Source organism: Caenorhabditis briggsae, assembly GCF_000004555.2.
Source record: "Caenorhabditis briggsae complete genome, chrV, whole genome shotgun sequence".
NCBI lineage: Eukaryota > Metazoa > Nematoda > Chromadorea > Rhabditida > Rhabditidae > Caenorhabditis > Caenorhabditis briggsae.
This window is the reverse complement of record NC_013488.2, coordinates 19,285,026-19,312,080: the sequence shown is the minus strand read 5'-3', so window position 1 is coordinate 19,312,080 and position 27,055 is coordinate 19,285,026. Positions and strand designations below refer to the sequence as shown.

The 27,055-nt window shown below is 36.9% G+C and overlaps 8 protein-coding genes across 8 annotated transcripts in view; 5 read left to right on the top strand and 3 right to left on the bottom strand.

Annotated features, from left to right (window-relative positions):
• The window catches only part of CBG05670, a gene marked incomplete at both ends in the record, with an annotated part of 12,581 nt that extends 10,107 nt beyond the window's left edge, over positions 1-2,474 (top strand). Inside the window, 8 exons of the mRNA XM_002638572.1 lie at positions 190-650; positions 728-982; positions 1,057-1,141; positions 1,267-1,425; positions 1,469-1,636; positions 1,690-2,139; positions 2,238-2,334; positions 2,390-2,474. Of these exons, the coding sequence (XP_002638618.1) occupies positions 190-650; positions 728-982; positions 1,057-1,141; positions 1,267-1,425; positions 1,469-1,636; positions 1,690-2,139; positions 2,238-2,334; positions 2,390-2,474 (1,760 nt within the window). The remainder of the gene's footprint in view (positions 1-189; positions 651-727; positions 983-1,056; positions 1,142-1,266; positions 1,426-1,468; positions 1,637-1,689; positions 2,140-2,237; positions 2,335-2,389) is intronic.
• A 181-nt stretch (positions 2,475-2,655) lies between these two features.
• On the top strand, positions 2,656-3,218 carry CBG05669 (the record flags this gene model as incomplete). The annotated part of the gene is made up of 3 exons (XM_002638571.1): positions 2,656-2,715; positions 2,930-3,006; positions 3,077-3,218. 3 exons carry the CDS (start codon positions 2,656-2,658, stop codon positions 3,216-3,218), a joined length of 279 nt encoding a protein of 92 aa, XP_002638617.1.
• Positions 3,219-3,735: 517 nt separating this feature from the next.
• CBG05668 lies at positions 3,736-5,126 on the bottom strand (the record flags this gene model as incomplete). Its single annotated transcript, XM_002638570.1, has 4 exons — positions 3,736-3,906; positions 4,256-4,557; positions 4,652-4,755; positions 4,969-5,126. 4 exons carry the CDS (start codon positions 5,124-5,126, stop codon positions 3,736-3,738), a joined length of 735 nt encoding a protein of 244 aa, XP_002638616.1.
• Positions 5,127-9,444: 4,318 nt separating this feature from the next.
• On the bottom strand, positions 9,445-9,853 carry CBG05667 (the record flags this gene model as incomplete). Its single annotated transcript, XM_002638569.2, has 3 exons — positions 9,445-9,557; positions 9,603-9,709; positions 9,759-9,853. The coding sequence occupies 3 exons, from the start codon at positions 9,851-9,853 to the stop codon at positions 9,445-9,447; spliced, it is 315 nt and encodes a 104-aa protein (XP_002638615.2).
• Positions 9,854-10,498: 645 nt separating this feature from the next.
• CBG27333 lies at positions 10,499-10,618 on the top strand (the record flags this gene model as incomplete). Its single annotated transcript, XM_045238647.1, has 1 exon — positions 10,499-10,618. One exon carries the CDS (start codon positions 10,499-10,501, stop codon positions 10,616-10,618), a length of 120 nt encoding a protein of 39 aa, XP_045098462.1.
• Positions 10,619-12,004: 1,386 nt separating this feature from the next.
• Cbr-srt-27 lies at positions 12,005-13,326 on the top strand (the record flags this gene model as incomplete). Its single annotated transcript, XM_002638568.1, has 4 exons — positions 12,005-12,060; positions 12,241-12,769; positions 12,865-13,209; positions 13,261-13,326. The coding sequence occupies 4 exons, from the start codon at positions 12,005-12,007 to the stop codon at positions 13,324-13,326; spliced, it is 996 nt and encodes a 331-aa protein (XP_002638614.1).
• A 248-nt stretch (positions 13,327-13,574) lies between these two features.
• Positions 13,575-18,695, bottom strand: CBG27332 (the record flags this gene model as incomplete). Its single annotated transcript, XM_045238645.1, has 7 exons — positions 13,575-13,794; positions 13,860-14,029; positions 14,079-15,313; positions 15,397-15,456; positions 16,936-17,191; positions 17,236-18,140; positions 18,185-18,695. 7 exons carry the CDS (start codon positions 18,693-18,695, stop codon positions 13,575-13,577), a joined length of 3,357 nt encoding a protein of 1,118 aa, XP_045098461.1.
• Positions 18,696-21,873: 3,178 nt separating this feature from the next.
• Cbr-pgp-9 lies at positions 21,874-26,338 on the top strand (the record flags this gene model as incomplete). Its single annotated transcript, XM_045238644.1, has 8 exons — positions 21,874-21,917; positions 21,946-22,138; positions 22,193-22,357; positions 22,463-22,596; positions 22,644-24,503; positions 24,587-25,826; positions 25,881-26,154; positions 26,202-26,338. 8 exons carry the CDS (start codon positions 21,874-21,876, stop codon positions 26,336-26,338), a joined length of 4,047 nt encoding a protein of 1,348 aa, XP_045093017.1.
• Positions 26,339-27,055: the final 717 nt, after the last annotated feature.

Genomic DNA, 27,055 nt, shown 5'->3' with positions numbered 1-27,055 from the left:
TTTTTCCTTTTCAACGCGTTTTTTGGGGATTTCGGATTTTTTTCGAATTTTTTCGCAATAATATTCTGAAAATAGATAAATTTTAACACATTTTGATGCAATAAAAAAATTGACCGGAGTCCCCCTTTAAAACTGAAAAAAAACATTCAGAAAGATATAGTTTCATTAATCTATGTCAAAACTTTTCAGAGGGAGACCCATGCATGCTTCCACTAGCCCGCGGAACTGGAAACCAATTCATGGATCGTTTCTACTACAACCAACAAACCGGAACCTGCCAACAGTTTACCTATTCCGGACTCCATGGAAACCAAAACAACTTCTTGAGCCAACAAGCTTGCGAAGAGCAGTGCGGACCAAATCCGTGCTTCGAAGGACGCCCATTCGTTGGAGCCGATGGAAGAACCCAAACTTGCTCGGCCTCCGCCAACTTCAACACTTGCCCACTGAACCATTGGTGTCACATTGGATCCGACTTGTCTACTACTGTTTGCTGTCCAGGAGCTTCTACAAATGTGTGTAATCTACCAATGTCGACTGGAGAAGGAAATGCCAACTTGGATAGATTCTATTATGATCAACAATCTAAGACGTGCAGACCATTCGTTTATAATGGATTGAAGGGAAATCAGAACAACTTCATTTCGTTGGTGAGACATTGTTAATGTGTGCATTTCAGAAATCTTGATGAACTTTACACACCAACGTTTATCTTCAAATGTTTCAGAGAGCCTGTCAACTCTCCTGCCAACCATTAGACAATCCATGCATCGGTCAGCCAGCCACTACTGCCGCTGGACAAGTTCTGTTCTGCTCGATCACTAACAAGGATTCTTGTCCGGTCAACTTCTGGTGCCACATTGGAGCCACTCCAGAAACCACTGTTTGTTGTCCAGGAGCAACTAATCCATGTTCTGTGCCATTGGCACCAGGAACTGGAAACTCTGGATTGGCCAGATATTATTACAATCCTGATGATAGGGTGAGTAGACATATATTCCGGTTTGAGACTTGCTTTAAAGCTTTTCAAAAATCTAAAATGGACAAAAATTTCAGCAATGCCTTCCATTCCAATACAACGGAAAGCGCGGTAACCAAAACAACTTTGAGAACCAAGCCGAGTGCGAGAGGACGTGTCCAGGTAACCTACAGTAATCCAGAGATCCTCAGATTATTGGATCGGCGTTGGATACTGTATAAAGAAGATTATCACTAACCCTGCATGTTTTTTGCACTAACTCCTCAAACACCATACACAAAATTCAGTATTCACAAACCCATGTCTTGGAGAGGTAATCCTGGAAAATGGGTTACCCAAAAAATGCAAACCAATGCTCAAAAACTCATGTGGATCCGCAAGCGAATTCTGTCATACTGGAGATCCATCACATACGGATTCAAGTTTTTGTTGTCCAAGGATTAATCGTGAGTATTTTATTCCTATCCAAGACTTCCTGGAAATTTTCAGAAGATCCTTGTGATGCGTTTGTTCGGAATGGAGAAGGAAATTTGAACTTAACAAGATACTACTACAATCCAGTAGAAGCAGATTGCTTCCCATTTCAGTACAAAGGGTTCAAGGGAAATGAGAATAACTTTTTGACGCTCAAGAATTGTCAGGAAACTTGTAAACCATGTAAGTATCGATTCGCCTTTCTCTTTAATTTGAAAATGTTTTCGGTTTTTCAGTGACCACCGCATGCTTCGGAGGAGAGTCACCACTTATGAACAATGAACGTGTGGTCCAATGCCATAACTTCGTCTGCCCATCAACCCATTACTGCCACCGTGGAGCTGACGTCAGGTCTACAGTATGCTGTGCTCGTCGCGGTCATTCTTGTGATCAACAACTGATGTTAGGAGTAGGAGGGGCGTCCATGGAACGATTCTATTATGATACCACTGATGATGCGTGCCTGGTATTCAACTATTCTGGAGTTGGGGGAAACGAGAATAATTTTTTGACAAAAGCCGAGTGTCAAATTGCTTGCCCGGGGTACCGAGGATACTGTCCACATGGGAAACCGGATGTAACTGAACATACTTTAACGACTTGTGGCATTGATACTGGATGTCCCAGAGATCATGTATGTCATGTTAGCAAAAGAGGATCAAAGACTGTATGCTGTCCGGATCCAGGTGAGTAGCTTACAAAGTTTCTGGGTCTCCTGGAATGTATCCATTTGTGAAAAAGAAACATCGGATTTATCAAAAGTTTCTCAATCAATCATTTTCAGCATCCTTCTGTCTAATCCATGCCAATCCGGGCCCCTGCAATCGAGAAATACCCCGATGGGCTTATGATAAAACAACTGGAACGTGCAAGAAATTCATGTAAGTTGAACTTTTGATATTATTGTAAGTTCTGTTTAAGAAACAAATTTTTCAGGTTTGGCGGGTGCCAAGGAAATTTGAACAATTTCGAATCGGTTGAAAAGTGCACCGAAATTTGTTGCGACAAAGGATACAACTAATTTTTCCACGAAATTTTTGAAACAAAAATTTCAAAACCTCTCTCACCAAACATTCCAATTTTTCTCCAGTGTTTTCCCTCACCACCCGTATACCAATTTTTCCTTTTTTGTGTGCCGTGATTTTTTTCTCAATTTTTCAATTTTTTTTCTCTCAAAAAGTGAGTTTTCACCCAAATTTTGCATGATATCTTCATTCCTATCGCTTCGCACGTCGAAAACTTTTTGGACCAATTGGTATACGGTAATCAATTTCCTACTTAACCAGTTAACATTTTTGATAAGTTTGGTTTAGTTAATTATTGCACCCCAATCATGCTATACAAATCTTCTTTATTTTATGTAACAGCGCCGATCGAAAAACAAATAATATGAGAATGCTAAAGATAAGTTGAATGATTATTTTGGGATAATCGAGAATACTAATTGTAAAGGTGATCAATTAAATAATGTTTCAGAACAATTATGTCTGTTATCAATTGATCGAGGAGCATGTGGAGGACGACAAACAAGATATGCCTATAACAGACAAACTGTAAGATGTTTTCCAATTTTCCGTAAAGTCAAATTTCTAAACTTTTTTGAATTATCTGAAAACTTTCGAGATTTGAGTTCTTCATTCAAAATGCAATCTTTTTTCAGAATCAATGCGTGCCATTCGAGTACACTGGCTGTGGAGGAAATCTGAACAATTTCGTTTCGATGGCCGATTGTATGTCGACTTGTGGAAACGTTGGGTTCCGATAAACTCTAAAACTCCATTTGATTATTTAATTGATATGAATAATTAATTAATTAGTCAAAAGTCTTTAAAAAATATACATTGTGCATCTCTGATTGTGCTCCTCCCCCTCTCAATTTATGCCACACTCTTCCCAACTCTTTTTTTTTTGCTTTTTTCTAACTTTAAACAAAACTCCTTTGTCTTTCTCAACTGCAATAGAAGATTATTTTTCAAAAAAAAGTTTTTTTTTGAAAAAAATCATATTTTTTGTATATTTCTGAAAACGTATTTATAGCCTAAATATATCTATTTTATTTGTATTCTGTATTATTTTTCTGAATGATTGGATAATAAAATAATTTTAATTTCTATCTTTCATTACTTTTTTAACGCTTTTGTTAACAAGGACTACAATTATTATATTTATTTCAAATCAAAGCAACTGTTTTATACAGAATATATGTTTCTTGGAAGATGACAAGATATAATACATACATGCGAATGTTTTCAGACTCTTCAGTTTTCAAGCATTTCAGATTTTTAATTAAACGCCGGCTTAAAATCCGGATCGATGGCTGGCGTGCTGACTGGGGTGACAATTGGAAGAGAATCCGTTGAAGAGTAGTGAGAATCTGAAGATTTTGAAGAGGACCCGGAGAGTGGAGGAGATTGAAGAGATCCACATGGAGCGACTTGGTCTTCCTCGCCAGCCTGAAAAAGTCAAAATATTGAATCCAGAACAAGGTTTTTTTAAAGCATGACCCTTAAAGGTGGGGGGACAGGAGATTTTTCGTAGTTTTTTTGTAGCTAGAGTATGCATTCTACCGTCACGGTGTACAACGCTTAATGTCACTCTGCGTACAGCTGTCGTCCTCGCCTTTATGTATCCAATCGGGCGTGCGCTCTCTCTTTGCCCGCGTGGCTCAGTCGGTAGCGGCGCCGCACCCTCAATCATCGCCCTCACAAGTTCAACTCCTCGAGGAGCATCTTTGAACGGAATTTCGAGAACTTTATTTTTTTCATGTCCCCCCACCTTTAAAAACTTTCAAACCCAACTTACCTCAATAAGTTTCAATCTTTGCACCAATTTCTCACTGAATCGCTCTCTGTATCCTGGTGAGATGTCGTCCATCAGAAGGTACAAACTGTCGTAGTACTTTGTAAACAACTCTAGTCTCGTGAAATCTCCAACCATACAATCCGATCGAAGACTTGTGATTCTCCAACCTTTGAGTGTGAGCTCTAGGCAGTATGGTTGGGACTCGAGGGTTGTGACATTGACAAAAATGAGATCAGGAGTACGTGGAAGCATTTCGGATACACTAATCGAGGAGACAGCAAAGGAGAGCTCATGAACAGCGGCTGAAAAATTACTCAGTTGTGAAATGTTTAGTAGGTCTCTTTTTTTGAAGTTTTATAAAATTTCGACCCATTTAACAAGTTTTTTTCGACGTACCAATCGCTTCCAGTTCCAACGATGATTCACCTCCTCGGGATGCTGGATTGGTGCCTGCTGACCGGTTGATTGATGAAACCTTGTGTAAAGACATCGGGACGGAACTGCAAAAAAACAACTGCTATGTGATAATAGGTCACGTGCTGGGAAATTTTTTACACTTTTGTTACACACGTGGGGTGTCTGGCAATGTTACCTGGTGATTTCAAATTTATGTATTATGATATTTCTAACGCAAAGATCATTTTTTACATCAATTAACAGAACATGTTATGTTTCAAGTCGACTTTGTTAGCATTTTAATGTAGAATTCTTACCCAGTCGGACTTCCGACGTTTCCACATCTCAAACACGGAATCGGCTCGGATTTTAACATTTTCGACAGTGTGCTCGACGTAGTTGGCGAAGTAGAGGGAGCAAACTGACTGCCCTCAAATAGAGATTGGCTACGGTTGCGTTGTGGAACGGTTTGCATTGTTTTAGTATAATAGAAGACGGGGAATGACGTAAAATCGAAAGAAGGGGGGTCCGTTTTATAAGGGATCTCCCCGATGGGCGGAGAGATGGAGAGAGTCAATAGAGACAGAAGACGTTAGAGAAAAAGAGACGCAGAAAAAGAGAAGAAGAGTCTAGAAGGAATGGAGAGTGTCCAAAAGAGAGAATACAAAGGAAATAAGACATATATGGGTAATAATATGATGTCACTTTTGAACATATCGGATAGATTAATTTATGTGCGGTAGAAGGAACGGCAGGAAAAGGACAGGTCATATATAGTATAATGTGGTCAAAGATGATGTTCGATAAAAATAATTTGTTCCTGTGAAATGTAAAAAAAAGGTAATGATAAGACACCAGAGAACGATTTTGTACTATACAAATGAACAAGTAATCATAGATGAAATTCGAAAAATAAAGTTATTTAGCGTTTTCAGTGTTGAAGCTTTGAAGCCATCTCACAAAATTAAAGAAATTTGAAATATTCTCTTTGCTTCCTCTAATCATCTCAAACGGGTGGCGTTGTATTAGAAGGGGCTTTAAACTACAGGTGGAATGATATTAAAGTTTTTATGATAACCAAACAATACATTTTCGAAGGTACCAGCTACGAACACATATTAAACGAACTTTCGAAACTTTAATAATTAGTTTTTGATGGAAAAATTCCAATTATACAAATACAATGTTGTTACCCAAAATCTGGGGATCTTAAGTCTATAACTCCGAAGAAATGTCACAGTTCTCACTCAATTCAGTCAATTCTCTCATGAAAATAAGATGCCAAAACAATAACGCCCCCGAAAAATGGAAAGAAAATTGACTAGACATAATAACATTTTCGGTTCCATGGCAACTTTATAAAACCAAGAATAACAACATACAACGTCTCCCTAAAAACAAGAAAATTATTTTAGAAAATCTAGAAAGCAAAGATAATTGTTCTCAGGAACTCAAAAAAATACAAAGATCTGAAGAATTCTACTTCCTCAAAAAAGTATGTTTTTGACTATGATAACAAATTGATAGTTTCTATTTAGAAGAAGTTGGAAGATAGCAGTGTTAGAAAAATGAAAAAGCCTTCAAGATTTCGGAATAAAACCTATGGAAGAAAAATGGACTCTCGACGTCAGAAGGACCAGGAAAAGACAAGGAAGGAGAAAAAGAAGAAGAGAATTTGAAAAAAAGAAGAAATAAAAAAGAACACATGCTCTCGGAGTGGAGAGCCAGTAATTTTCCGAAAATCCAATGAAACAAGAAGCTGTGTATCTTCACGTGATTTGTCTGTGAACTTTTTTCTTATCTCTTTTGTCAGTGTAGACATTTAATTGGATGACAACTTTTTTGCAAGTAGTCTTTTCAGACTTTGATAGCACGAAAAAAGTTTTTTGACATGTGAAACTCAGTTAAAAATTTTCTCAAGTAGAAATAAGTCATATGATTCACTGAATGTTTGATCAAGTTCACATACTCTGACCCCGATGATCGTAACAAATCTCAAAACCAAATATTAAACAATTGAGATCTTTGAGTTGGTGTAAAAATGTGAAACTTTTTTAGCATAGCCCGTCCTGCAACTTTCTTTGATGCCAATACTTTTGAACTGTTCAGATTATTCATTTATTTATTTTTCTCTTATAACTCGGTTTACCTTTAATTTTAAGGCAATTTTTCAAAATGAGATGGCCCCTTACAGGCTTCTCACACAGATTTCCTTACCGACCGAACTTTCCGGAAATTTTTGAATATAGTACAAGTTAATATGAAATCTCGAATCTATCATGTTTTCATGAAGCTCATCAATTTCTTCAATGTGATATCAAACATAAATGCAGTCGTATATCCTTTTGCTCGCAGGAGTAGTCAAAAATGACGCTATAAGAACGGAAATACAAAAATTGTCGCTTCTCACATCACTCTGGAGCGTTTCTATTATTATGAAACTGCTTAATTTGATAAGATAGCAAAATATTATGATGGCGATTTTACTCCCAACTATAAAATCAGTTCTAATTCCGGTTAGAGATAACTATAATTAAGCCATGAGAAAGTCTCAAACTTGAACCGTGTTACATCTAAAATTTAGAAAAAAAACAAGGCCGCATCATAATGTGAAACATTCCGACACATTAGACAAAATATACACAATCTCTTCATTTTCATTCGAGTTTTATACAGATTTTAAGGAGAGGCGAAGTCAAAGATCAAACATAATTTGATTAAGAAACCATGTGCGATGGATACCGAAATGATGGAACGAGTCTTAGGACAAGACACATTTTTAGACCACTTTTTGATTCAACCACCGGTGAAAACTGAAAATTCGAAGAAAATAAAATGGGTTATCAGAAAATGGCAAGTAGCTTCTATCGTTTTATCAGCAGCTGCTAATTTACAACAGAAATATTCGTGTTAGTTGGTGACACGTTTCTATCAAACTCATATGATTTCTTGCCGCTTTTTTGGCCAAAGATGTATGTATTCTTTTTTGATAAATTCTTCTATTTCTGTTTAACTCCGGTAGAAAAACTTAATAAGATAACACTTCAGAAGGGTCGGAAGTCACGGAAAGGTATTAAACATGAAGATGTGACATTTTATGCTGATTTAAATTGTTATAAAATCAAAACTCTAACCTCACGACGTGAATCCATTCTAACGTCATAATAAAAATGTTTTGGAACTACAAAAGTTTCAGGGTGAAATTTTGAAAAGTTACAATTTTCTAAAATTGGAGTTTTAATCTCAAAATTCCTGATTAATAAAAAAATGAACTTGAAATCAAAGCTCCAGCTATAGAATCAAGATAGAAACGAACAATTTTTTTTTCAGAATTTCATCATTTATATACAAAATTTCGCAATTTTCGAACCAAGAGACATGGAACTATAGTCCATTTCTCAACGCGGCCAGTAAAAAGTCCATTTGCTTCAATCACACGACAAAAGAGCACAAACTTAATTATCTAGTTTTCCCTTTTCTTTCCCACTAATGGCTCTTTCAATTATCTCGCGTCATTCTTTTTTTTTTTACTTTTTTCAGTCAACAATGTTAGTTCCAGAGTAAATATCTCATTTTCCAGCAAAGATAGAATGAATCTGTCAACTAAGAAAATTTGTAAATTGAAATTTCTTTTAATCCCATATCTAGATAATTACCTAGTTCTAATTAGTGTCTACTTTGTGTATCTTATCTCGTCGTGACGGTCTATCATTTGAACTTCTATCTTCCATCTATCTGTCGTTTTCTCATGATGGATCATAATTATACATACACGTGCCTTTGATCTAAAGATGTCAAGCATACAAAAAGTGATAGAGTATAATGAGAAGAGAGACGCAGAGATTCGAGTAGTGGTCAGCAACGATTCACGTGCGTCGCGCGCAGAAACCCTCGCTTTTTTCGTTGACATGAAAGAAGAAGAAGACTTGTGGCGGTGGTGGTGGAAGAAGAAGAAAAAGGATAGACTCGGAGGAAGATGAAGAGGAGAGCGAGGGAGGAACCAAAGAAAATAATGGCCAGCTGGGCGAAAGGTGACGACACTTGTGAATTTTTTTTTTATGTTGTGTGTCTGGCTATTTTTAGAGGGTGAAGCTTCAAAAAAATGATGCATAAGGTGTGTCAGTTCAAGAGTTTGAAATTGAAAATTTCGGAACACATAGGATTATTTGTACACATTTTAACAACGCTTCGTATTTTTTTTTCAGACAACTCCCAAAAGATTTAAATTGAAAATTCCTAAAAATTCTGAATGTGGGGCGATTTCTGAATAGCAAGAAGTTTGAAAACAATGAAGGAACACCAAAAATTCCACAAACCTGAAACTCCAGAAATGTTATAATTTTCAAGATGTTTCAAAATTAGAGTTCAGAAGAATATTTGGAATTTACTATCATCTCAAAAAGTTCGGGAACTTAGAAAGTCCAAAATGGAAAGATTTTTCCGAAATGGAAAGATTTCTCATAGTCAGTCATCCTTTTATAAATTTTAAAAAATCCTCCAAATAAAGTTTCGACGTCCACAACTGATAATTCCTCACAACTTTCCTCCCACATCTGAACTTCGACCCACAGGTGATTTGCTATTTGCAGGAGTAAGACAAAAAAACCGATCCAATTTCCAGCGAATTTTCGTTCAATTTTGCACGTCCCCTTGTGATAATCACATGATTTACTGTGTACTTAGTACTCATTTCAGGTTTGCAGACGCCCCCAAAAAATAAACAAAATGGTTTTTCATTCACTATTCTTTGTTCCCTTCAATTTTTATCATTGTTTAAATGTTTTGTTTTCTATTTACCTCTTGTTCCCAATTTCAAACATACTGCCTCCAAAAAACTGATGACTGTGAGACAGACGACGTCGTTGATAAAGGGATTTTGGTGGAGAATGTTCAGGGGAGTGATATTCTAGAAATTAGAGAGGTATTCGGGTAATAATAAAAATTAACTCACGACTTCTCGACTTTTTCTCCTGATTTCTATTTTTACCCCTTCTCGAAGAAATTTTCAAGTTTTTGAGATCCTCATACAGATGCGCTGCTGAGTTCCAGCGAATTGCGCTGAAAAATTTCCTCTGAAACTTCTGAATTCCTGAAAAACCAAACTCACTCTTTTCTCAAATAATCTGGAGCGGCTTCCAGTGTTTCTTCAGTCAGACTGGAAATTATACAATCGCATCGGATTGTACAGGAACAGTTGGGCATCTGAAAAAAATATTCCATAGATTATCAATTCTAAAAAACAAAGAAATTAAGGGCATTTATTGTGTCTTTTTCAGAACTAGTAGGTTTTAGGTAATTTTAAGATTTTAAGGACAAGTAGGAAAACTCTTAAATTTGGATTTTTCAGAACTTTTTTGGAAGTTGAAGAATTCTTACGTTTTTCAGCTCAACTCTAGTTTTTCCCAAAAAATGGTGAAATGTTCTGCTGGAAGAGCTCATAGTAAGGCTTCTTGGTGTGAAAATGTGCACATTGCTCAGAAAAAAATCAGAAGAAAATAGGCGGAGCTTATAATCAATGGATTAGAGCATACAAAAAACATTTGAAAATAGAGGGGATTAATGCCAAAAATTTCAGATACAATTTTTTGTTTTCAGCTGTATCAAAGAGATCATAACACTTTTTTTAGGATTTTGCATGTCTACAAAAAACTCGATCGAATTATTAATTTTTTTCTGAGTTTTTTCTAGGATCAAAATTTTTGATACTTTGATCTATCTCTTCACATCAAACATCACACATTTTCTTATCATACCTTATATTACTGACTTCTAAAGATAACACTGTATTTACCTTTAAAGATTGATGACGTTTTAGAGAACAAGGAATACTTGAGGCTTTTTTCAAAAATGGAAAAATCAAAAAAAGAGTGGGTTGATAGGAAGAAAAATTATGTACGAGTTAGGTATCAGAATTCGTTTAGTATGACCATAACATCAACAGAATTTTGGAGTTTTTCTATGTCATAGGGTACATTTTCCAACATCATAAAACCAATTTCCAAATCTCCAGAATTCCAATGAAAGTCAATTTCCAATAAAAAATCCAAAAAAAATCTCCAAGAGATGCTCAAAACAACTTTTGGAGAATACAAATAGAGGAAGAAGAAATTCCAAAAAAAACGAAATAACGGAAGAGGTCGCCATTTTTCCATGATTAAAGAACGATGTTTGGTCAAAAATGGGGGAGTAAAACGCACGGAAATAACTTGCGAAAATAGGAAAAAATGAATATCAAAGATTTTATCTGGAATAGGCAAAGAACTCAAAAACAAATAAAAATTGAAAATTCGGAAATTCAGAAAAAAAGTGAGAAGCTCACAAAATAAGAAAAAAGAATGAGAGAGAAAAGTTTAAGAGCAACAGCTCTCCTGATCAAATAGCGTGTGTTTGCATGCTCATTGCAGCGGAAATATTAAGAAGATGTGCTCAAAAAAAACGTGAAAATATTTTCTTATTTCAAGAAGAAGAAGAAGCAAGAGATTTATCTCAATTAGTTTCAATTCATCTTTTTTTCTGGAGATGGAAAAATAAACTTTATTCAGAGAAAAAAAATATATTCAAATGAGAAAAAAAGGAAAATAACTCATAGAAATTTTTTTCGGAATTCTCAACTACCGTTAAACCTGTATTAGAAGGGCCGGTCTTTCTATTGTCCCAAGGTACCGCCGGAGGGCCCTTCTATTACAGGGACCCTATAATTAGAGGGGTCCTTCTATTTTGCCGGCGATTTTTCCCGACATTTTTCATTGAAAAATTCATGAAAATCTATCGATTTCTCCAAAATTTTTCCAAGTCCCTATCAAAGGACCCTTCTATTAGTGGGGCCCATATATTAAAGGGGCCCTTCTATTACATGTTTTACGGTAGACAATAATTCAATCAAAACAACAGAAAATCAAAAGGGCGCTTCAATTAGAGGGGGTACTTCAAATAGAGGGGCCCTTCTAATACAGGTTTTACAGTATTCGGAATCTCTGAATTCAGAGAGTTGTTGAGTTTGTTGGAAATGTTAGCATACAGTAAATTTTTAAAACTCTGAATGAAATTTTTTCCGAGAAATTTCTGAATCACCTAAACTTTCTGGAATTAGAATGTACTATTAATGAGTGGGGATATTTTCCCACTCATGGAAGACATCAAGCACGCATATTCCAGATTTCTGATCGTTTTGTAATGACTCAGAGTACATATATAGTCTTGCGGGTTCTAGACACCCACAAAAACCGAAAATTCAGAAATCGAGAATACCGAGTATAAACCACATAGAAATACAAAAATAGGTATAAAAAGAGCTTTTCAAATTTTTGGTATCTCTTTATTCTTGTTAACTCGTTTGTGTTCTCTCGAACGAAAATGAACAACATCATTAAGTATGGCTCTATTTCTGCTATTCCGCTCTATAATTGCAGGTGAGTCTGAAATTTCAAGCTTTTTTTAATGTCATTTGAATGTTTGAAATGAGTGGATTCTGGCAATATAATTTATGACTTTTAACTGTTATCCTTTCACTGATTTGTAAAGAATAGGTAGATCCCCCTTGAACCTAACTGTAATTGTTTTTCGACCATACCCAAAAACAAATCTTCCAGCGCTCACTCTCCTGAAGAATGGTCTCAAAAAGATGGAGTCCAGCGTCCAATTGTTGGAATCATCGAAATGACTTACGGCATTGTCGTAAACCTTCTCTACATCCCAATGATTTCCGTGATGATGGAGAAAGAGCAATTCAAAATGTCTTGCTTCAAAATCATGACTTTCTTGACTATTATAGATATTTTTGCATTGACGGTCAATTCAATCATAACGGGATTCCTGTCCTATCATGGTGCCGTATATTGTACCTATCCTAACTTTATCTACATTTCCGGAATGGCCGGATTGGGTCTTTGGTGTTGTTCTTGTATTATCGCAATGTCTTTGGTGACAAATCGTCTCTTGGATTTGATTTGTCCATCAGTGGGAGCATTCTTCTTCGATGGAAATCGCACATTTCTTGTTTTGACTTTACCAGTGATTTATGGATTGTATTTTGTGTTTTTCACAACTCCAATTGCTTTTTCTTCGAAATATCTGACTTGGTTCTTTGATCCACTTATTTTTGAAGGAAAGCAGTCGGAGGTAAGATGTGGTCAAAAAACCAAAAGTTTGTCTGGAGCTATAACGATGCGACTAAGATTGAGATTGAGAGATTTTTAAAATTAAGTTTGTTTCAGTACTCCAACTTTCCTCACTTTTTCAACAACATCATGGTTGTTGCATTCACCTGCTGCCTCTACATGGTCTTCTGTTGCGCCCTAGGGACCAAACTCAAAAACGTGGACGCTGGCTCGGCGGCTCAAAAAACAAGCACCCAAATATTCTTTCAATCTGCAATGATTTGTGCAGTCAATCAAGTGGCTTCAGTGATTTATGTGTCAATGAATTTCATCGATGTCCCGTTCTGGCTTATTGTTCTTGGACACGTTCTATGGGAGTTGGGACATGGTGCACCTGCGTTTATTTATATGAACTTTAACAGAACTTTAAGAAATGGGATACTGAGAAAATTGGGGTTGAAGGTAGGTCAAACGTTTTTCAATCGTGGATAAATTAACCATTTGGTCTTTTAGAAGTCGAAAGTCAACACTAGTACTGCTCATCACAGTGGACGGACTAATGTCAGCATTGCTCACTAAATTCTCTGAAACCTTCGTACTGAATATTTCTCAACCAATAACGAAATAATTCATTTCAATCAGATAATTATTTTTGTTTTCCTGATTTACCTTGAACTTCATAAATATTTCTGTATTTCTTATCTTACTAGATTTTTAAAGTTCTATTAAACTGAGCTTCAAGTTCCTGAAGGAATCATCCGGTAATTTTCTAAATCCGTAGAATTTCAAAAATAATATTTTTATTCTGAAAAACGTTTTCAAAAAGTTCAATGAGTAGTGGAAGAAGTCGAAAAATTCTTCCCAGTCAATAGCGTTTCTTCTGAATTTGATCCACTTTTTCTGGAAATTTCCTTTTTTGTTTTCTCGTTTCTCGATTCTCCAAAGTTTTCAATTTCCTTGTCCTTTCTCCATAGATACAGTAATCCCAGGAAAAATACAATAACGAAAATGGCAGCTCCTACTCCAATCAATGTGTACATGGCAGTGCTGAAAAAATATTTCAGGTATTAATTAGTTATTTAGTACAGTTATAAACTGCTTGAATCACTCACTAGTCTTTATTCCTCTCTTTGGCAATTATCGGGTCATAAATTTTTGTATCGTAATCCACAAAGAACACATTCAATGCTTGCATTGTTCCGTTTACCTCCTTGAAAATTTTTGAGTATCTTGAAAAATTCAAACCAATTTCGTTCATCTCATCGACAACTGTTTCAATGTCCTGAAATGAATTCGGGGGGTTTGAAGTCTTTTTTGTAATGTTTCCTCACTTTTAACTTTTCCCTAACTTCCTCGTCACCCACTCCAGCAATCAAATTATTCAAAGAAATTGCGATGTTTGAAAAATTCAATTCAATTCCAGTCACCAATTGTGCATTTTCAAAGATTTTTGAATAGTTAAGTAAATTTGTAGAATTATCTTCAATGAAACTTGAAAACTTCCATGTGTTCAGTGTCGAGTACATAGCTTCCAAATGCGGACCCATTTTCGCTAACTCTTCCAGATTTTTCTGGTCTTCTTGACTCGAATTCCCTATCAACTGCGCCGTGATTATTGATAATTTTGGAATAATTTGTTGAAACTCTGGTTCTTCTTGAATTGCCAATCTCATAGAAATCACCCCCTGAACAGCATATCCAAGAATCTCTGAATGCCTCAAAGAACCCGAAAAGTGCTTGAGAGCTTCAGTTTCCAGATTTTTATTGAATTTCATTGTTTTGATAGAAGTGTTCAAGCTTTTCAGACCACTTTGGGCCTCTTTGAATCTTTTCAAGCCTTTGATCATACTTTCATAGTCTTGAATAGCCAGATTTTGAGCCAGAAAGCAAGCGGATTTGGAGGAGATTTCCGTGAAGTTACAGATCGTCAATTCCATTTTTTTGGCCACTAATTCTTTCAAATCTTGATAAACTTCGAAAACTATATTCTTCTGCTCCTCCGTGAAATTTAATTGCTCACTTATATTTTTAATTACCACTCCCAGGCCAATTAGAGGTTTTATGGAAAACTCCAAAGACTTCGTACGAACTATTGCTTGAAGCCATGGATCCTCAAAGTCTTTGGATAACATAATTAAGTCATGATAGCCATTAGGAAAACCAAAAGTGTGAACAATCGGTTTCATAGCTCGTGGGTTAATTATCTGGATAACTAACAATCGCAAATTGAGGAAGCTTGACTTATTGAGAAGTCTTGGGTTCTGCAGAAATTCTAGAACTTTTCGGATAGTCTCAGAAGAAATACTTGAATTTTCAGCACTTGTAACATTAACATTTTGACTCGTAGAGTTTGCAAAAGTCTGAGTCTTTTCCAACGCTTCAAAAATCGCTTCGATTTTTTCAACATCGATTTTTTCAACTTTATCAATCTCCACGGATTGCAAAAGTTCCGAAATCAGATTATCTGTTGGAATGATACCGTCCATTATTCCTTTTTGAAGATAAATTCCGTTTGTGACCCGAGCAATCATTGTCAAACGATCCAGAGATTGATTCATGAGGTTTTCTGAAAATTTTGAAGATTTTGGAAATCTTGAAAATTTAAAAAAAGATTTTTTTAAACCTTTGAAAAAGCTACAATTCTCTTACCATTAAATTTTCTTTTTTGCTCATTATTGTTGAAGTTCGAATCTAGATTGACATTGGTAACTGAAAAACATTTCGACAAATTTCTAACTGTTTTTTTTTTCTAACTCACCGGTTATAATTTTGCATAAAAATGCTATGAGACTGACTGTGATTATGTCTAAAAGTTTTTTTCAATTTTCAGAAAAACTGAATTTTTCAGAAAAACTATTTTTTTTTTAATTTTTCAGAAAAAAAAGAAAAAAATTTTTCAGAAAAACTGAAAAAAATTGGAAACTAACTCATGTTGAACCGGTTAAGGACTGATTATGAAATTGGCTTATTGACTTTCAAAATCCAAAGAAACTAGATCCACGAACCAGAAAAGAATTAGCTCATGTATTCACGTTTTGAATTTCTGAACTAAATTACAAAAACTATTTGACGGGTGTTCAGATATTAGAAAATAACTTTCCAGTTTCAGCAACAATTTTTCAAAAAAATGAATTTCAAAATATAGAGATTGAACACAACTTCGAAGAATCTCTTGAAATTCGAATTTTTCACTTTTTTCGAATTAGAAAACTGTATGCTCTAACACCCCTAAAATTTTTTCAGTGCACAACTTTTCTTTTATTTAAAAGATATTTCACTTTCTCAATAAACCATTATTTTTTCAAACTACGCTTTTCCAACCTTTTTCCTAAATGTGTCACTCAAGTCATTCAGCAATCAGAGATCTTCTTATCAGTTTCACATAAAGATACTAACTATTCTCCAACCTCAACCTCTTTGTTCTTCGTTATCTAACAACTTTGGACAAATTTGGAAATTTTAATCTATGGTCGTTTTGAGACAGTTTTTTCGGATGGCAGATTATGAAATTCAAGAATTACAGAAAACTTCAGTGGTCTAGAAATATGGATACCGTATTTCCTCTAGTAGAAACCCATGGGCATCTATTTTTCAACCTCTGTCTCAGGGTGGACCCTTTTAGAAAAAGTGAGAAACGAAGCGACGAACCATTTTTAAAAAATTGATTGAATCGCGCCGAAGGCGCACCAGCTTGGTTTTTCAATAATTCATTTTCAAATAATTTTTTAATCAAAAATTCAGAAATTTGACGATCCGGAAAATAAGATTTTTGAAATTCAGTGTTTTGGAGAATTCGAAATGTTCATTCTGCAGTTCTAACAAGGGAAGTGTTTTCAGAAAGGCGTTGAGAATTTGCTCAAAATTTCAGTACTGATAGTTTGAGATATCCGCAACACGATGACGAAAAAATCTAGGTCATAACCCCACCAGGAAGCTGAAAAACTTCGTCTGAAAATTCTGCCCGATTTGGGCGCCCACTTTCTCCCCTCTCCTATACGCCCTCCGCGCCAGAGGAAAATGTCGGTTGTGTGGTGTAGCGGTAAGAGGGTAACTCATTAGGTGAGACTCCGCTGGTTCGAACCCCACTGTGGTTAACTTTTTTTTTTGTTTTTTTTTCATACTTTTTTTTCAATATTTCGAAGATATAGAGGTACTGAATTTATCAAAATTTTATAAAATAGATCACACTCAATCCACAGTTGTGATGGTCAATGACAAAATGTTCGAAACAGAATAATTTTTCACAATAGAGACACTTCACAAACGATGTGCTGGAGCAACCATGCATTGTACAATCTCCAGCGACACCTCGTGGAAACAGAAGTTGTGCTGGAGTTTCGAAACTTGCTGGACGGGGCACATCGTATCCAGCTGCAACCCAAGCATATCGGGCCCACTTCTCGAGCTTCGGAGAGCACAGCTGCCGCCAGACGAGGGAGAGGAGCTGTAAACTCATTTTTTGAACTGTTTGACAAATAGGTAGCTGACCTTCAGAGTTTCATCCCTGGTTTGAAACTTGTAGTTGCTGTTGGTCAATTGGGCATAGTTGGTGAGCGTCTTCACAACTTTCTTGAAGGATCCAAAAATGCCAACATCACATGGTTGGATACGCCCAGTGCATCCAGCAGGAATCGTCAATAATTTCAACTTGTGGAATGAAGGGGTGACCGAATCGATGGCGGCAGTGTCTTTCCAGCTGTTCCACGAATCTACAATGAGAAGAGCATCCTTCGGCATAGACGAGTCGAACACGATTTTTTGAAAGAAGACTTTCATAAGTTCTTTCGTCATGATATGGCTAGTATGGCAAGTAACTTCAAGATTTGAAGCTTGGAAATGGCCTTTTTGTGGGAATCGCCCTTTTGGTTCTTTCAGCGTCACAAATAATTTGGGATGAAGCTTGCCAGATGCCGAAATCAACGGGAGTACTGTGTAAGAATGTGTCGTCGACGATTCACTTCCAACAACGCAATGGACGTTTCTCGATCCTTTCAAAGTGAGAGTTCGAGCCGTATGCATCTCGATCTGGAATCCGGATTGGTCCGCATTGTATATATTGGATGGATGATACAATGGAAAAACTTGGTTAGCAGCAGTCACAAATTCCTTGGAATCCTTCTCAATCTGATCGCGCGTTTTGTGACGAATCGTGGAAACAAATTTTGTGATCTTCCTAGAAGTGATTCCAAACCGAGCTTTCCAACCATTCAACCAGCTTTCCGATCCAATGAAATTTTCGATGTCGATTTTGTATTTCTTGATGATCCCAGCAATCAAAAAACGGAGAACCGAGTCGTGGAGTATTTTTCCGTTTTCAATATGCATCCTAACTTCTTTCTCGAGCTCCATCGAAATGAACTCCAAATTGCTCTTCCTATTTGCTTTGGTGGAGCCTTAAAATATCTATTTCAAAAAAAAAACAACAAGAAGTTTTTACCCAGAGTCTCGTACTCCCGAAGTTTGTCCATATGGTTGCGGTTTCTGATAAATCGAAATTTAGTGTGAACTTGTTCCAAACTTGGACGGACTTTTGATCCATTATTTTTCAATCCCGTTTTTGATCCAAAATAAACGACCGCTTCCTTGACTTTGTCTAACTCCACAAACTCTCCGTTCGCAAATTGGATCATATTTGGATTTCCAGGAAGATGAACAACATCGGGATACATTTGGATTTTGTGGCATTCATCGTCCTCTGGAGTCCAACCTAACCGTAACATATGTATATGTAATGATTCACTGAACTGAAACTTACTCAAATTCTGTAGATCGTCTTCAAAATTTGAAAGGTGCTGTTCCATTTCAATATCAAAGTCTCCCTTATCGATCGATTCACCGAGGTCAATCAAATAAGCCGCGAGCTTGAGATCCTCTTCATCCAATGGCTGACGCTTAGGATTGACTCCCAGATCCAGAATGTATGTCAAAATGCGACGAAACTTCGACATCAGCAAGACAATTAATAGTTATGAATACGAAAAAAAAAATAGAAAAACAGGAACAAATGAAAAATATCGCCTTTTATAGCAATTTTCTGCTGATTCCAGAACTTTCTGCGAGTTGGAATACAAATCCATGCTCTACTGATAACTTCTGATTGTTAGAAAAACATGAAAAAAAAACAAAAAAAAAAAGTTAACCACAGTGGGGTTCGAACCAGCGGAGTCTCACCTAATGAGTTACCCTCTTACCGCTACACCACACAACCGACATTTTCCTCTGTCGCGGAGGGCGTATAGGAGAGGGGAGAAAGTGGGCGCCCAAATCGGGCAGAATTTTCAGACGAAGTTTTTCAGCTTCCTGGTGGGGTTATGACCTAGATTTTTTCGTCATCGTGTTGCGGATATCTCAAACTATCAGTACTGAAATTTTGAGCAAATTCTCAACGCCTTTCTGAAAACACTTCCCTTGTAAGTTACAAAATTCCGAATTTATAAAGTTATGAGATTCCAAGATCTCAAAATTCTAATTTCAAGAATTTTAAAATTCTACACGAAAAATTCGAAAAAACTGAAACTCCGAAATTTAGAAATTAGAAAATTCAAAAATTGAGAAATTCAAACATTGAAAAATCACAGTCCCGAAAAATCTGGAATTCTGAATTACCCTATTTTTCTCTAATAGAAGAATTTTCTCTAATAGAAGCCCATGGGCTTCTATTAAAGAGTGTGCTTCTAAAAAAAAATCAACCTCGTTTCTTCCAAAAGGAAAATCTGGAAAAACTAACAGTTGAGAAGTTCTAAGTAACGGAAAGCTCTGGACAATCGGATATCCAAAAAACACAAATTTCAGGAAAAACTTTAAAATAGGATGACCTGTAACCATAAATGTTGAAACTCGAAAAATTCAGAAATGACAGAATGGATTATTGAGTACCAAATACTGCCGATTTTTAAAACGCAAAGAATTTGAATACCGGTCCTAATACTAAAATTGAACTACCTGAGCTTGGAAAAGGCAAAGAAGTCGTTTGCAAAGTCTTTATTTTGGATGTTCAAGTACACAATGTCCCTGAAAACTATCTCATAGAACTGGAATTCCCAAAATTTTCCTGTTTTATCACCTCCGTTTCCGATAAAAAGCGTGTTCAGAACCGTGCTCTCTTCTCCTCTTCCCGTGAATTGACTTGTCTGAAAAAAAGTGTGTCGTAACTTTCTATTCTTTGTTTCATCATCTTATCAAACTGCAAAACGGAAAAGTTCGTATGATTTTGAAATACAGTGAATTAGCTTCAAATTTTTTGACTTATAACTTTTCGACCTCCTGCCTCAAACCTTAAAATACAGTTAGGGTAAATAAAACAAGGTGGAGAGAGAGAGAGAGAGAGAGAGAGAGAGAGAGAGAGAAGTACACAGAAAACTGCTCAAAGTGTCTATATGATAGGGGCAGAAAAAAAGAAGATAACTCTACTCCGACCCGTGTGGTTTGTGCCGTATGGGTTACGGAAAAATGCGGAGTTTATGCTGTAGAAATTTGGGTTGGTTGTAAAATAAAATTGTGCGCATTTTTTAGATATATATATATATATAAAGAATGAAACATGGTCGACGATAAGAGAGCCTTTGTTCTAGGTCCGGATATTTCAAATTTGGAACTCATATTTGTTTTTTCTGAAGCTTCAATTTTCAACAGCTTTGAGTTCGACTTTGAATTTTTCAATTTGAAATGTTATGTATACTATTTTGATACTCCTACTTGCCAATTTTTGCTCGAGCTTTCAACTTTCTCTGTTAAGCTTGAACTACTTTTAGGACCCATAAAATACGTTTGTGTACCACAACCACCACATGTCGTTCTTTTTTCACATTTCCTTTTTGTAATTAGAATTTTTTCTCTAAAGCTTTTTTTCCTAAGATTTGGCTCAGATTTAAAAAAAAAACGTTTAAAATCACACAGAGGAAGTCTCAAAGTCAAAATGCTGAAAAAAGAAGTGACTAGTGCAAAAAAAAGAAACAAACGCGCTCCACTGAACTTGGTCCTTCAGAGAGGGGATTTATGTCAGCCCTTGTTAAGAGATAGTTCTTTAATGAGTTTTCAGTGTTAAAATTTTCGACTTGGTTATTATCCAAATTTGATTTTCATTTTGATATTTGAAGTTTATTTTATTTTGTAAAGTTTGAAAAAATAGAATCCTTGAAGGATTTCGAATCTGAAGGTTTTTTTCCCGAACAACAATTATGGATATATTTTTCATAAAGTTTTTCACAATTGCACATCATCTAAGATTATCTAAAAAAGTGCATCATGAAATGCAGAGTTTATGCTCCTTGTATAAAGCACGCGTGCTCTATGCTCCTATAAAAGTGGGAGAGAACAAACGGAGAAACGCATTCTCTCTTGATGATGAATAAACTAGAGAGAAGGAGTAGAGTCTGAAATACGATATCTGTAAGAAATAATATGTTTCGCAATATTTTATGCATGATCATTCGATTCTTGTGCAAATTTCTGAATCAAAATTTGCATCATATCAACAGTTGATATCATAAGTTAGGGAGTATATAAGCAATCCCAGTTCCAGTTTGTAGCAAAAAGAGATTCTAGTAAGGGTAATATATTTTTGAAGGTATTTTTTCGAAAGCTTTTTTTCGGATTAATCTGCCACATCACTGGACCATGGAATGGCATTTTTTGTTAAAAAAATGATCTCACAGGCTTTCTGTTTTTTTGAAAATAGTTTGTATAGTACAAACCATGGTATGCAAATTTCGGAAAATAAAAAAAAAACGTGCTCCTTTTCTCTCAAAACCGTGTCGGCACCCATCTTTGATTTTTCGATTCCGTGCCCACCCAACAAGCACACACAAACCAAAAAGTTTGTATGTTTGCTGACCGAACGGCATTTTCTCTTCTACTCCCTTATTTTCTCCTACACTTTTGTTTCAAACAAACTAGAGATCTTTATATATTTCTCAATTTCCCTCATTTTCTTCTATTGTGTACCCAAGTCAGAGTCGCGATAAAAATATTTCACCGTCGGTGTCAACTGATAAAGGAATTCTTTTTCGGCTCATTTTTTCTTTCAATTTCAGTCCACAGAGTCTACTTCTCATATGTTTTTTAGGAACTCGTTTCTTTTTTAGATTGTATTAAGATTTATCCCAAAAATTCTCCAATTTTCAGGTAATGGGTCTGTTCAAGAAAAAGAAGGATGACTCTTCCTCCGAGGGGTAGGTTAATTTTCATGCTTGTTTCGAGGCCTACAGTAGTGGGGTTTATCAAAAACTTTATTTTCAGATCAGAGAAAAAAGAGGAAGCTCCTCCACCGCCAAAGATCTCAATTTTCCAACTCTTCCGATACACATCCACTATGGATCGGATTATGTTGATTGTTGGAATTCTCGTATCTTGTGCAACTGGTCTAGGTCTTCCATTGATGTCAATTATTATGGTAAAACTTTGAGACAGAGAACTTCGCCGTAATTTCCAATAATCAAATTTTCAGGGTAACGTCTCCCAAAACTTCGTGGAAATCGGAACAATTCTTATGAACAGTACGGATCCTGCTGTCATCAAAAAAGCCAAGGATGATTTTTCTCATGATGTGATTCAAAATTGCCTCCAATACGTGTATCTTGGAGCTGGAATCTTTGCAGCTGGTATGATTCAGGTAAGATACTCTTGACCTAATTTTATCCAAAGTTATGTTGTGATTCTTTTTCTGGAATTTTTTTTGCACTGTTTATTTCAATATACTGTATTCAAACTGTTGCAGGCCTCTTGCTTCCTGATCATTTGTGAGAATCTGTCCAATAGATTCCGTCGCGAGTTCTTCTACTCTGTTATGCGACACGAGATCGCATGGTATGATAAGAACACATCAGGAACGTTATCGAACAAACTTTTTGAGTGAGTACCTATCAAAGTTTGTGATCTTTGACAGATCTGAATTTCAGCAATCTAGAAAGAGTTCGCGAAGGAACTGGAGATAAAGTTGGTCTAGCTTTCCAAATGATGGCTCAATTCCTCGGAGGATTCGCAGTGGCTTTCAGCTACGATTGGTTGCTCACTCTTATCATGATGTCTTTATCACCATTCATGATGATTTGCGGTCTGTTCCTCGCCAAACTTCTCGCCACAGCAGCTACCAAGGAAGCAAAGCAGTATGCAGTAGCTGGAGGAATTGCAGAAGAAGTCTTGACTTCTATCCGAACTGTGATCGCTTTCAACGGCCAGGAATATGAGTGTAAACGATACGAGGAAGCTTTATCTCATGGAAGAAAAACAGGAATCAAAAAATCATTTTTGATCGGTGCTGGACTAGCTTCCTTCTTTGTCATAATCTACGCCTCCTACTGTCTCGCCTTCTGGGTCGGAACTAACTTTGTTTATAACGGAAGACTCGATAGTGGAACTGTACTCACTGTCTTCTTTTCCGTTATGATGGGATCTATGGCTTTGGGACAAGCTGGACAACAGTTTGCCACTATTGGTACAGCATTGGGAGCCGCTGCCTCCCTCTATGAGGTTATTGACAGAACGCCAGAAATTGATGCATATTCTACGAAAGGAGTGACACCGGAGAAGATTTCTGGAAGAATCAAGATTCAGAATATTGAGTTTACCTACCCAACTCGTCCGGATGTTCAGATCCTGAAAGATGTCTCCCTCGAAGCTCAACCAGGTCAGACCATCGCACTGGTTGGATCATCAGGATGTGGAAAGTCGACTATTATTCAGCTTCTTCAAAGATTTTACAACCCAGACGCTGGTAAAATCTATATCGACGACATTGCCATTGAAGACTTCAACATCAAGTATCTCCGTCAGTTAGTAGGAGTAGTTAGTCAGGAGCCAAATCTTTTCAATACATCTATCGAACAGAATATCAGATATGGAAGAGCCGATGTGGATTCTGATGCTATTAACCGTGCGCTCAAGGAAGCCAACGCTCTAGATTTCATAAAAACTTTCCCAGAGGGACTTAACACTCTTGTTGGAGATCGTGGAGTTCAGATGTCAGGAGGTCAGAAGCAACGTATCGCTATTGCTCGTGCATTGGTCAGAAACCCAAAGATATTGCTTCTTGATGAAGCTACCAGCGCTCTGGATGCTGAGTCTGAAAGTGTTGTTCAAGCTGCTCTAGACAATGCGTCCCGAGGAAGAACCACAATTGTGATTGCTCATCGTCTGTCGACAGTCAGAAACGCTGATAAAATTATTGTCATGAAAGCCGGAAAAGTAATGGAAATTGGAACTCATGATACTCTGATCGAGCAGAAGGGACTGTACCACGAGCTGGTTCATGCTCAAGTCTTTGCTGATGTAGATGAGAAGCCAAGAGCCAAGAAGGAAGCAGAACGTAGACTGTCTAGACAAACATCTGCCAGGAAGGGATCGTTGATCAAAACTCAAGAATCTCAAGCCGAAGAGAAATCTGGACCACCTCCTGCCCCAGAACCAGCCGAGAAGGAAATCAAGAGATTGAGAAAAGAGTTGGAGGAGGAAGGAGCTGTCAAGGCAAATCTATTCAAAATTCTTAAATACGCAAGGCCAGAATGGATGTATATCTTTTTTGCCATTATCGCCGCTCTCATCCAAGGAGCTGTAATGCCTGCATTCTCTCTGTTCTTCTCTCAAATCATCAACGTGTTCTCTAACCCTGACAGAGAGCAGATGAAAAAAGATGGACATTTCTGGGCACTCATGTTCTTGGTTTTGGCAGCTATTCAGGGAACGTCTATGCTTTTCCAGTGCGCCTTCTTTGGAGTGGCCGCCGAAGGATTAACAATGAGAGTTAGATCCAAAGTTTATAGGTGAGTTTTCAGTATCTAGCGATGTATTTCTATGAACATTGACCAAGCCACTGCTGAGCTCCCTAATGAATCTAATTTTCCAGAAACGTTCTCCGCCAAGATGCAACCTACTTCGATATGCCAAAACACTCTCCAGGACGTATCACCACTCGTTTGGCTACTGATGCCCCCAATATCAAATCTGCAATCGACTATCGTCTTGGATCAGTCTTCAACGCAATTGCTTCTGTCGGAGGAGGTCTTGGAATTGCATTCTATTATGGCTGGCAGATGGCATTGCTTGTTATGGCCATATTCCCATTCATGGCTGTAGGACAGGCCCTTGTGATCAAATACCATGGAGGATCCGCTACAGCTGACGCTAAAGAAATGGAGAATTCCGGAAAAACTGCAATGGAAGCTATTGAAAATATCCGAACAGTTCAAGCTCTTACACTTCAAACCAAGCTGTACAACATATTCTGTTCTCATCTAGACTCCCCACATAGTGGGAATGTGTCAAAGGCAATCATCAGAGGTTTAACCTACGGCTTTGCCAATTCCATTCAATTCTTTACCTATGCCGCTGCATTCCGTTTCGGCCTCTTCCTCATATTCAACCAGAATGTACTAATGAGTCCGGAACATGTGCTCAAGGTCCTTTTTGCTATTTCCTTCTCATTCGGAACTATTGGATTTGCCGCTTCCTACTTCCCAGAATACATCAAAGCAACGTTTGCCGCTGGATTGATTTTCAATATGTTAGAAGAAGAACCAAGAATCGATGGAATGACTAACGCTGGAACACTCCCAGCTCTCAGCGGAGAAGTGAAACTGAATAAAGTCTTCTTCCGATACCCCGAAAGACCAGCAGTCCCAATCCTCCAAGGCCTAGATGTACATGTCAAACCAGGACAAACCCTCGCGTTGGTTGGACCAAGTGGTTGTGGAAAGAGTACTGTCATCTCGCTTCTGGAGAGACTCTATGATCCATTGGAAGGTGCAGTGGTAAGTTTTTCCGTTTATTTAGTGGTTCGTATCAATCACCCAATTACATTTCAGACCATTGACAACAATAACCTTCGACAAATGAATCCAAAGCATTTGCGTAAGCATATCGCATTGGTGTCCCAGGAGCCAATTCTGTTTGATACCTCGATTCGGGAAAACATCATCTACGGTCTTCAACCTGGAGAATATACAGAAGAAGCTATTGCAGTGGCTTGTGAGAAAGCCAATATCCATAAATTTATTTCGGAATTGCCAGATGTGAGTTTTAGAGAATTTTCAGATTTTTTTTTCAAAAACCGAGAAATTTATTTAAGTCTATTCAAGTTTGAAAATGCTACTAGAACTTCAAATTTTTTCAACACTAATTTTATTCCCTAACATTTTCAGGGCTATCAAACTCGTGTCGGAGAGAAAGGAACCCAATTATCCGGTGGGCAAAAACAGCGTATCGCCATCGCTCGTGCTCTCATCAGAAATCCAAAAATCCTGCTTCTCGATGAGGCAACCAGTGCTTTGGATACAGAAAGTGAGAAACAAGTACAAATCGCTTTGGATGCAGCCGCCAAGGATCGTACATGTATTGTGGTTGCTCATCGGTTGTCAACAATTGTAAATGCTGGATGCATTATGGTAGTGAAGAATGGAAAAGTTGTGGAGCAAGGTTGGTAGTGAACATAATTAGGCTAAAATTATTGTTTCATTTTTCAGGTACGCATTTGGAACTAATGGCCAAACGAGGTGCTTACTTTGCGCTGACACAGAAGCAGTCCATAAATCAAGCCGGTGGAGAGTTCGATACTGGAGTCGCTGTGGAGGATGATGATGATGATAATGTGAAATTCTAAAAAAAATGTATTTTGTATCTGAAATTCCAAAAAACTATGATAAGGATCTCTTGTTTTGTGCCTTGTGTGATTTTTTGTTCATGAAATTTCTCTTTGTATTTTTTTTAAATAAAAGTTTTTGAACCTAGTCTTGTTTATAATTTGAAAAGAAAATGTTTAGAAAAACTACAAAACTTGGCTCCACATTGTTTCCTCCTGATGATATATTCCATGTGTACGCTGAGGCTTTTAGATTGATCCAAAAACTCTGAACCCCAGAAATATGCCCTTTTGTCCTACTTATAAAAAACCTTCTTTTTTCTATTTATTTTTTTTTCTTTCCGCCAGTTGTCTAAACCTCTCCATTTCCCACATTGTCTTGTTCCTCGACACAAAATGTGTGTCGGACACACATTTCGTTCCTTCAGACACACATAAAATGGGAAAAGTGAAAAAGATGATCTCATTTTTTAGTCAAAACAAAATTTTTTGGAATCACCGGATTCGTTCCTCTAGTTAATTGGTAGGCTTATAATTTTTGGATTTGTCACAACTTTTGCGCTCGAAATATGAAAAATATGATTCAAGGATATTTGAAATCAAAAACCAAAAAATATTGAAGCGAATCTAAGCGAATTTCAAACATTTTGTCAGCCTAAAAAAGTTCTAATTGTTCTAATTCAAAATTTGTAGAAATTGAGAAATCCTGAAAATACAAAAACGTTCGGAAAACTATTT